The following is an 11,278-nucleotide window of genomic DNA, read 5'->3' as shown; positions in this document are numbered from 1 at the left end:
TCCCTAGGCTTGTGACAGCGTGGGAAAGCTGTACCTGTACCCTGGGAACGTCCTATCCAGGTGTGTGGGTCTCTGCATGCTGGCTGATCGCTGCTGCTTCCCAGGTGTAACCCGACCCTGTGGTCCCTCTCCCCTCACAGCTCTGAACAGGGTGCTGACTGCAGGCTTTCTCTCTGCTCAAGGTCACCCATGGAAAGGTTTACCGCTGTAAATCTGCACAGCTTTTCCCATGGTTATGTTAAGCATTTGCCATGCCATTTCAAATGAGACTAGACTCTGTGCTTTTAACTGAGATCCCTTCAGTAGAGGAGAGAGGTGTTCCAACCAAGGACCAGCCTTGATGGCCGAATGGCCTTTTCTCGTTCCTAAACATTTCTTATGTTGTTATGCACGGCCATGCTTTCACTGTGCTGTGTTACTCTTTGCTGTGCCTTTAGGGCAGGCTCCATGATCCACAAGCAGTCATAAAGGATACAGCTCTCAGTTAGTTTGTGTTCAGTTTGTACTGAGTGTATCGGAATCTGGGGGAGTCTGTCCGTCTGTCTGTCTGTCTGTCTGTCTGTTATACCGAGAGAATCGCAAATGTAATTGTGATGAAACGTCCCTTCTTTACCGCTTCCCGAATAGATTGTAATCTGGTTTTCCTTTCCAGTGCCTTCCAAGGAACACGTGTGACCTTGCTTGCTGCAGAGCTGTGCTCAGCAGTGCAGCACTGTGCTGGTGTGCCTGCGCATGGTTCAACTGCAGTCTATGTGCCCTGCTCTGTGGATGAAGCCTGACTCCCCTTCTCTCTCTCTCTCTCTCTCTCTCTCTCTCTCTCTCTCTCTCTCTCTCTCGCAGGCAGTAGGTTTTTTATTACTTCCTATGGAGCTCTGTACATATCAGAAGTCCAGAAGGAGGATGCGCTGTCCACATACCGCTGCATCACCAAACACGCGTACAGTGGAGAGACGCGGCAGAGCAATGGAGCACGGCTCTCAGTGCTGGGTAAGAGAAACACCCCTCCCTCCATCTCTAACACAGTACCCCTCTCAGTGCTGGGTAAGAGAAACACCCCTCCCTCCATCTCTAACACAGTACCCCTCTCAGTGCTGGGTAAGAGAAACACCCCTCCCTCCATCTCTAACACAGTACCCCTCTCAGTGCTGGGTAAGAGAAACACCCCTCCCTCCATCTCTAACACAGTACCCCTCTCAGTGCTGGGTAAGAGAAACACCCCTCCCTCCATCTCTAACACAGTACCCCTCTCAGTGCTGGGTAAGAGAAACACCCCTCCCTCCATCTCTAACACAGTACCCCTCTCAGTGCTGGGTAAGAGAAACACCCCTCCCTCCATCTCTAACACAGTACCCCTCTCAGTGCTGGGTAAGAGAAACACCCCTCCCTCCATCTCTAACACAGTACCCCTCTCAGTGCTGGGTAAGAGAAACACCCCTCCCTCCATCTCTAACACAGTACCCCTCTCAGTGCTGGGTAAGAGAAACACCCCTCCCTCCATCTCTAACACAGTACCCCTCTCAGTGCTGGGTAAGAGAAACACCCCTCCCTCCATCTCTAACACAGTACCCCTCTCAGTGCTGGGTAAGAGAAACACCCCTCCCTCCATCTCTAACACAGTACCCCTCTCAGTGCTGGGTAAGAGAAACACCCCTCCCTCCATCTCTAACACAGTACCCCTCTCAGTGCTGGGTAAGAGAAACACCCCTCCCTCCATCTCTAACACAGTACCCCTCTCAGTGCTGGGTAAGAGAAACACCCCTCCCTCCATCTCTAACACAGTACCCCTCTCAGTGCTGGGTAAGAGAAACACCCCTCCCTCCATCTCTAACACAGTACCCCTCTCAGTGCTGGGTAAGAGAAACACCCCTCCCTCCATCTCTAACACAGTACCCCTGACAGTGCTGGGTAAGAGAAACACCCCTCCCTCCATCTCTAACACAGTACCCCTCTCAGTGCTGGGTAAGAGAAACACCCCTCCCTCCATCTCTAACACAGTACCCCTCTCAGTGCTGGGTAAGAGAAACACCCCTCCCTCCATCTCTAACACAGTACCCCTCTCAGTGCTGGGTAAGAGAAACACCCCTCCCTCCATCTCTAACACAGTACCCCTCTCAGTGCTGGGTAAGAGAAACACCCCTCCCTCCATCTCTAACACAGTACCCCTCTCAGTGCTGGGTAAGAGAAACACCCCTCCCTCCATCTCTAACACAGTACCCCTCTCAGTGCTGGGTAAGAGAAACACCCCTCCCTCCATCTCTAACACAGTACCCCTGACAGTGCTGGGTAAGAGAAACACCCCTCCCTCCATCTCTAACACAGTACCCCTCTCAGTGCTGGGTAAGAGAAACACCCCTCCCTCCATCTCTAACACAGTACCCCTCTCAGTGCTGGGTAAGAGAAACACCCCTCCCTCCATCTCTAACACAGTACCCCTCTCAGTGCTGGGTAAGAGAAACACCCCTCCCTCCATCTCTAACACAGTACCCCTCTCAGTGCTGGGTAAGAGAAACACCCCTCCCTCCATCTCTAACACAGTACCCCTCTCAGTGCTGGGTAAGAGAAACACCCCTCCCTCCATCTCTAACACAGTACCCCTCTCAGTGCTGGGTAAGAGAAACACCCCTCCCTCCATCTCTAACACAGTACCCCTCTCAGTGCTGGGTAAGAGAAACACCCCTCCCTCCATCTCTAACACAGTACCCCTCTCAGTGCTGGGTAAGAGAAACACCCCTCCCTCCATCTCTAACACAGTACCCCTCTCAGTGCTGGGTAAGAGAAACACCCCTCCCTCCATCTCTAACACAGTACCCCTCTCAGTGCTGGGTAAGAGAAACACCCCTCCCTCCATCTCTAACACAGTACCCCTCTCAGTGCTGGGTAAGAGAAACACCCCTCCCTCCATCTCTAACACAGTACCCCTCTCAGTGCTGGGTAAGAGAAACACCCCTCCCTCCATCTCTAACACAGTACCCCTCTCAGTGCTGGGTAAGAGAAACACCCCTCCCTCCATCTCTAACACAGTACCCCTCTCAGTGCTGGGTAAGAGAAACACCCCTCCCTCCATCTCTAACACAGTACCCCTCTCAGTGCTGGGTAAGAGAAACACCCCTCCCTCCATCTCTAACACAGTACCCCTCTCAGTGCTGGGTAAGAGAAACACCCCTCCCTCCATCTCTAACACAGTACCCCTCTCAGTGCTGGGTAAGAGAAACACCCCTCCCTCCATCTCTAACACAGTACCCCTCTCAGTGCTGGGTAAGAGAAACACCCCTCCCTCCATCTCTAACACAGTACCCCTCTCAGTGCTGGGTAAGAGAAACACCCCTCCCTCCATCTCTAACACAGTACCCCTGACAGTGCTGGGTAAGAGAAACACCCCTCCCTCCATCTCTAACACAGTACCCCTCTCAGTGCTGGGTAAGAGAAACACCCCTCCCTCCATCTCTAACACAGTACCCCTCTCAGTGCTGGGTAAGAGAAACACCCCTCCCTCCATCTCTAACACAGTACCCCTCTCAGTGCTGGGTAAGAGAAACACCCCTCCCTCCATCTCTAACACAGTACCCCTCTCAGTGCTGGGTAAGAGAAACACCCCTCCCTCCATCTCTAACACAGTACCCCTCTCAGTGCTGGGTAAGAGAAACACACTATCTACCTCACCCCCCTCTCCCTCTCCCCTCTCTCCCTCACCCTCACCCTCTCTCTATCCCTCTCCTTCTCCCTCTCCCTCTCCCTCTCCCCCCTCCCCCTTTCCCACTCCCCCTCTCCCCCTCTCCTTCTCCCTCTTCCCCTCCCCCTCCCCCTCTCCCCTCTCCCCCCCTCCCCCTCCCCCTCTTCTTCTCCCCCTCCCCTCTCTCCCTCCCCCTCCCTCTCTCCCTCACCCTCTCTCCCTCACCCTCACCCTCTCTCTATCCCTCTCCTTCTCCCTCTCCCTCTCCCCCCTCTCCCTCCTCCTCTCCCCCTCTCCTTCTACCCCTCCCCTCTCTCCCTCTCCCCCTCCCCCTCCCTCTCTCCCTCACCCTCACCCTCTCTCCCTCACCCTCACCCTCTCTCTATCCCTCTCCTTCTCCCTCTCCCCCCTCTCCCTCCTCCTCTCCCCTCTCCCCCTCTCCTTCTCCCTCTTCCCCTCCCCCTCCCCCTCCCTCTCTCCCTCACCCTCACCCTCTCTCCCTCACCCTCACCCTCTCTCTATCCCTCTCCTTCTCCCTCTCCCCCCTCTCCCTCCTCCTCTCCCCTCTCCCCCTCTCCTTCTCCCTCTTCCCCTCCCCCTCCCCCTCCCCCTCTTCTTCTCCCCCTCTCCCCTCTCCCCTCCCCCTCTCCCTCTCCCCCTCCCCCTCTTCTCCCCCCTCCCCCCCTCCCCTCCCCCTCTCCCTATCCCCCCTCCCCCTCCCCCCCCCCTTCCCCCTCTCCCCTTCCCCCTCCCCCTCTCCCCCTCTCCCCTTCCCCCTCCCCCCTCCCCCCTTCCCCCTCCCCCTCTCCCCTTCCCCCTCCCCCTCTCCCCCTCTCCCCTCTCCCCTCTCCCCCTCCCTCTCTGTCAGATACTTCATTCCATACTGGTTCTCTTTCCCTCTCAGATTTGGCAGTGTGGTTCATTTCTTCAGGCCATTGACATCATCAATCAATTTGAGACAATCAACAATTCATAAACATGATCCGATTAGTGTCATTACAACTGGGCTGCCCATTTCCAGTGAAATTAATCCACTCTGATGAAGCAAAGCTGTAAAACGCCAAGCTGTGTGTGTGTGTGTCTCTGTGAGTGTGTAGAGTGTGTGAGTGTGTCTCTGTGAGTGTGTATCAGTGTGTGTGGGTGTCTCAGTGAGTGTGTATCAGTGTGTGTGTGTGTGTCTCCTTGAGTGTGTATCAGTGTGTGAGTGTGTCTCCTTGAGTGTGTATCAGTGTGTGAGTGTGTCTCTGTGAGTGTGTATCAGTGTGTCTCTGTGAGTGTGTATCAGTGTGTGAGTGTGTCTCTGTGAGTGTGTATCAGTGTGTCTCTGTGAGTGTGTATCAGGGTGTATCAGGGTGTCCCAGGTCTCAAATTGTAAAGAAATAAAAAGGAAACAGATTTTCAACCCTCCCCCCGCGTAACCGCTATTACCCATACATGGTACAGCCATAGAGGCAGAGATGGAGTGGATAGGGGGAGGTGGAATATACCATTAACCTGGGTAGGGGGCAATCCATTAGATTAGACTTGAAATTGAAACACACACTTCACAAACAGTAGCAGAACTCAGCAGCCTGTCTGCATGTCTGTCTGTCTGTCAAGAAACACAAGAACAAGGGAGGAGTCACTGAGCTGGGACAGGAGAAGGGAGGAGTCACTGAGCTGGGACAGGAGAAGGGAGGAGTCACTGAGCTGGGACAGGAGAAGGGAGGAGTCACTGAGCTGGGACAGGAGAAGGGAGGAGTCACTGAGCTGGGACAGGAGAAGGGAGGAGTCACTGAGCTGGGACAGGAGAAAGGAGGAGTCACTGAGCTGGGACAGGTGAAGGGAGGAGTCACTGAGCTGGGACAGGAGAAGGGAGGAGTCACTGAGCTGGGACAGGTGAAGGGAGGAGTCACTGAGCTGGGACAGGAGAAGGGAGGAGTCACTGAGCTGGGACAGGAGAAGGGAGGAGTCACTGAGCTGGGACAGGAGAAGGGAGGAGTCACTGAGCTGGGACAGGTGAAGGGAGGAGTCACTGAGCTGGGACAGGTGAAGGGAGGAGTCACTGAGCTGTTACCCAGGCTCGTTCTCTGGGGTGCTGTTTCCAGTTTCTCGGTTCTAATGGCCTCACCTGGGCTGGGGCAGCGGTGCAGCAGGGAAAGTGTTTCATCTTGTAAATGAATGAATGAATAAATAAGCAGCATTAGGCCCGGCGCTGTCCTGCAGTAACCTCACCACCAGCACGCTGTTTAATTAAATTGCAATCCCAGAGTCGCTCGACTCTTAATGGAAATCAAATCAGAGCAACCTGAACAGAAAAGCTGCCTTCATTTACTGCACTGCACAGCCCCACTGTCAATCACAGTCCCTTCCTCACTCCCTCGCTCCCTCTCCCTTCCTCACTCCCTCGCTCCCTTCCTCACTCTCTCCCTCACTCCCTTACTCACTCCCTCTCTCCCTCCCTCACTCATTCCCTTCCTCGCTCATTCCCTCTCTCACTCCATCCCTCAACTCCCTGCTCCACTCCTTCTCTCTCACTCCTTCCCCCCAGACCGACAGACAAGACTCTCTCTCTGTGTCTTTCTCTTTCGCTCTCTGTGTATCTCACCTCTCTCACTCTCTCTCTCTCTCTCTCTCTCTCTCTCTCTCTCTGTGTCTCCTCAGACCCCACAGAATCCACCCCTGCTATCCTGGACAGTTTCCAGTCTCGTGAGATCGGAGCGGGGCACAGCGTGGAGCTGGCCTGCATTGCCTCGGGTTACCCCAACCCTGCAATCCGCTGGCTCAAGGACGGGCGCCCCCTGCCTGCCGACAGCCGGCGCACCAAGAGACTGACCGGGCTGACCATCAGCGACCTGCGGCTGGAGGACAGCGGACACTACATCTGTGAGGTCACCAACACCTTCGGATCAGCCGAGGTCACAGGGCACCTCAGTGTGATCGGTACGACGACCTGGGTTCGGTCACTCGGTCACTCACTCGTCCGTCTGTTCGGTCACTCGGTCATTTCCAGCATTACAAACTCACCAAAAGACCCAGATATACAAACACACACACACATACATGCACACCCATGCAAGTACAGACAGTAAGAAGTCAAGCTTACTCACACAAAGAACACAGCAGTGCACATCGGGTTGCATTAGCAACACGCAAGTACTAATGTTTCAGAACCCCAGTAATACAAAGCTCTCAAAACGATATCCCGTGTCAACTGAGCCAGGAACAAGCTGAGCGGACAGAGCGGTTTAGGGAAGTGGCAGCACTGCTCTGCATCAAACACAGCAGAGAGAAGCCTGCGCAGAGGGGGAGAGGGGGAGAGGAAGTGAGACACAGGCAGGCTGAGAAGAGGAGTGAGTGAAACTGAGCTCTCCCTGTTACTGACAGGCCTGTCACAGCCAGAGAGAGAGAGAGAGAGAGAGAGAGAGAGAGAGAGAGAGAGAGGAGAGGAGAGAGAGAGAGAGGAGAGAGAGAGGAGAGAGAGAGAGAGAGAGAGAGAGAGAGAGAGGAGAGAGAGAGAGAGAGGAGAGAGAGAGAGGAGAGGAGAGGAGAGAGAGAGAGGAGAGAGAGAGGAGAGAGAGAGAGAGGAGAGAGAGAGAGAGAGAGAGAGAGAGAGGAGAGAGAGGCCAGCCTCCCGGGCATGTCTGCCTGTCTTGAGGAGACGCGCTCTGACATTTGAGGGAGGGACGGGGACACAAGCCTGATGAGGAGGCCTGGGACAACCAGCTGCTTTATTGCTCAGTGACATTTCCACACACAGCAGAGGAGTGGAGTCAGACAGCACAGCCAGGAAACACACTGATCAGTGAGAGAGACAGACCAGCACTGCCATACACTACACACACCAGCACTGCCCTACACTACACACACCAGCACTGCCATGCACTACACACACCAGCACTGCCATACACTACACACACCAGCACTGCCATACACTACACACACCAGCACTGCCATGCACTACACACACCAGCACTGCCATGCACTACACACACCAGCACTGCCATACACTACACACACCAGCACTGCCATACACTACACACACCAGCACTGCCATGCACTACACACACCAGCACTGCCATGCACTACACACACCAGCACTGCCATGCACTACACACACCAGCACTGCCATACACTACACACACCAGCACTGCCATACACTACACACACCCAGCACTGCCATACACTACACACACCAGCACTGCCATACACTACACACACCAGCACTGCCATGCACTACACACACCAGCACTGCCATACACTACACACACCAGCACTGCCATGCACTACACACACCAGCACTGCCATGCACTACACACACCAGCACTGCCATACACTACACACACCAGCACTGACACTACACACACCAGCACTGCCATACACTACACACACCAGCACTGACACTACACTACACACACCAGCACTGACACTACACTACACACACCAGCACTGCCATGCACTACACACACCAGCACTGCCCTACACTACACACACCAGCACTGCACTACACTACACACACCAGCACTGCCATACACTACACACAGCAGCACTGCCCTACACTACACACACCAGCACTGCCATGCACTACACACACCAGCACTGCCATACACTACACACACCAGCACTGCCATACACTACACACACCAGCACTGACACTACACACACACCAGCACTGCCCTACACTACACACACCAGCACTGCCCTACACTACACACACCAGCACTGACACTACACACACCAGCACTGCCATACACTACACACACCAGCACTGCCATGCACTACACACACCAGCACTGACACTACACACACCAGCACTGCCATACACTACACACACCAGCACTGCCATACACTACACACACCAGCACTGACACTACACTACACACACCAGCACTGACACTACACACACCAGCACTGCCATACACTACACACACCAGCACTGCCATACACTACACACACCAGCACTGCCATGCACTACACACACAGCACTGCCATACACTACACACACCAGCACTGACACTACACACACCAGCACTGCCATACACTACACACACCAGCACTGACACTACACACACCAGCACTGCCATGCACTACACACACCAGCACTGACACTACACTACACACAGCAGCACTGCCATACACTACACACACCAGCACTGCCATACACTACACACACCAGCACTGCCATGCACTACACACACCAGCACTGCCATACACTACACACACCAGCACTGCCATACACTACACACACCAGCACTGCCATACACTACACACACCAGCACTGACACTACACACACCAGCACTGACACTACACACACCAGCACTGCCATGCACTACACACACCAGCACTGACACTACACACACCAGCACTGCCCTACACTACACACACCAGCACTGACACTACACACACCAGCACTGCCATACCACTACACACACCAGCACTGCACTACACTACACACACCAGCACTGACACTACACACACCAGCACTGCCATACACTACACACACCAGCACTGCCCTACACTACACACACCAGCACTGACACTACACACACCAGCACTGCCATACACTACACACACCAGCACTGCCCTACACTACACACACCAGCACTGCCATACACTACACACACCAGCACTGACACTACACACACCAGCACTGACACTACACACACCAGCACTGACACTACACACACCAGCACTGCCCTACACTACACACACCAGCACTGACACTACACACACCAGCACTGCCATGCACTACACACACCAGCACTGACACTACACTACACACAGCAGCACTGCCCTACACTACACACACCAGCACTGACACTACACACACCAGCACTGCCCTACACTACACACACCAGCACTGACACTACACACACCAGCACTGCCATACACTACACACACCAGCACTGACACTACACACACCAGCACTGCCATACACTACACACACCAGCACTGCCCTACACTACACACACCAGCACTGACACTACACCACACCAGCACTGCCATACACTACACACACCAGCACTGCACTACACTACACACACCAGCACTGCCATACACTACACACACCAGCACTGCCATACACTACACACACCAGCACTGCCCTACACTACACACACCAGCACTGACACTACACACACCAGCACTGCCATACACTACACACACCAGCACTGCCCTACACTACACACACCAGCACTGCCATACACTACACACACCAGCACTGACACTACACACACCAGCACTGACACTACACACACCAGCACTGACACTACACACCACCAGCACTGCCATGCACTACACACACCAGCACTGACACTACACTACACACAGCAGCACTGCCTACACTACACACACCAGCACTGACACTACACACACACCAGCACTGCCATACACTACACACACCAGCACTGACACTACACACACCAGCACTGACACTACACACACCAGCACTGACACTACACACACCAGCACTGCCATGCACTACACACACCAGCACTGACACTACACTACACACACCAGCACTGCCCTACACTACACACACCCAGCACTGACACTACACACACCAGCACTGCCATACACTACACACACCAGCACTGACACTACACACACCAGCACTGCCATACACTACACACACCAGCACTGCCCTACACTACACACACCAGCACTGCCATACACTACACACACCAGCACTGACACTACACACACACCAGCACTGCCATGCACTACACACACCAGCACTGACACTACACTACACACAGCAGCACTGCCATACACTACACACACCAGCACTGACACTACACACACCAGCACTGACACTACACACACCAGCACTGCCATACACTACACACACCAGCACTGCCATACACTACACACACCAGCACTGCCATACACTACACACACCAGCACTGCCCTGCACTACACACACCAGCACTGACACTACACACACCAGGAGACAGACCCGCAGATTAACAGATATGGGCCATACGATGTAAGGCATGTTTCTGAGATCTGAGCAAATCGCAGTCCAAGAAGAAGAGGAAGAGGAAGAGGAAGAAGAAGAAGAAGATGAAGGGGAAGAGGAAGAAGAGGAAGAAGAGGAAGAAGAGGAAGAAGAAGAAGAAGAGGAAGAAGGTGGCAACGGCTGATCAGGCCTGAACTTGCTGTTGCTTTGTTTCTGTTTCTGTGCTCTGAGCAGATCTGCTGTCTCTGTATCGCTGCAGTATCTTGGCTCCTGTGTAACTCCTGTTTTTGTCTCTGTCTCTTGAGCAGACCCTCTGCGGGTGACCCTGACCCCTAAGAAGTTGAAGACAGGGATCGGCAGCACAGTGATCCTGTCGTGCGCTGTGCAGGGGTCCCCCGAGTTCACGATCCGTTGGTACCGCAACACAGAGCTGGTGACCCCCGATGACTACATCTCCATCCGAGGCATCAACAACGAGACCCTGCTCATCACCGCGGCTCAGAAGAGCCACTCCGGTGCTTACCAGTGCTTCGCTACCCGCAAGATCCAGACTGCACAGGACTTCTCTGTGATACTGCTGGAGGGTGAGAGGAGAGGAGAGGAGAGGAGAGGGGAGAAGAGGAGAGGAGAGGAGAGGAGGAGAGAGGAGAGGAGGAGAGGGAGAGGA

The 11,278-nt window shown here is 54.2% G+C and overlaps 1 protein-coding gene across 1 annotated transcript; it reads left to right on the top strand.

Moving 5' to 3' along the window:
* Window positions 1-794: 794 nt before the first annotated feature.
* Window positions 795-11,195, top strand: LOC131734610 (cell adhesion molecule DSCAML1-like; the record flags this gene model as incomplete). Its single annotated transcript, XM_059021397.1, has 3 exons — window positions 795-987; window positions 6,314-6,592; window positions 10,920-11,195. Coding segments are annotated over 3 exons (748 nt in total), but the record flags the coding sequence as incomplete, so codon positions are not given.
* Between the last annotated feature and the right edge of the window lie 83 nt (window positions 11,196-11,278).

The sequence above is a fragment of the Acipenser ruthenus genome, unplaced genomic scaffold (genome assembly GCF_902713425.1).
Source record: "Acipenser ruthenus unplaced genomic scaffold, fAciRut3.2 maternal haplotype, whole genome shotgun sequence".
Classification (NCBI taxonomy): domain Eukaryota; kingdom Metazoa; phylum Chordata; class Actinopteri; order Acipenseriformes; family Acipenseridae; genus Acipenser; species Acipenser ruthenus.
Note: the sequence above shows the minus strand (reverse complement) of the source record. Positions and strands in the feature narration are given on the sequence as shown.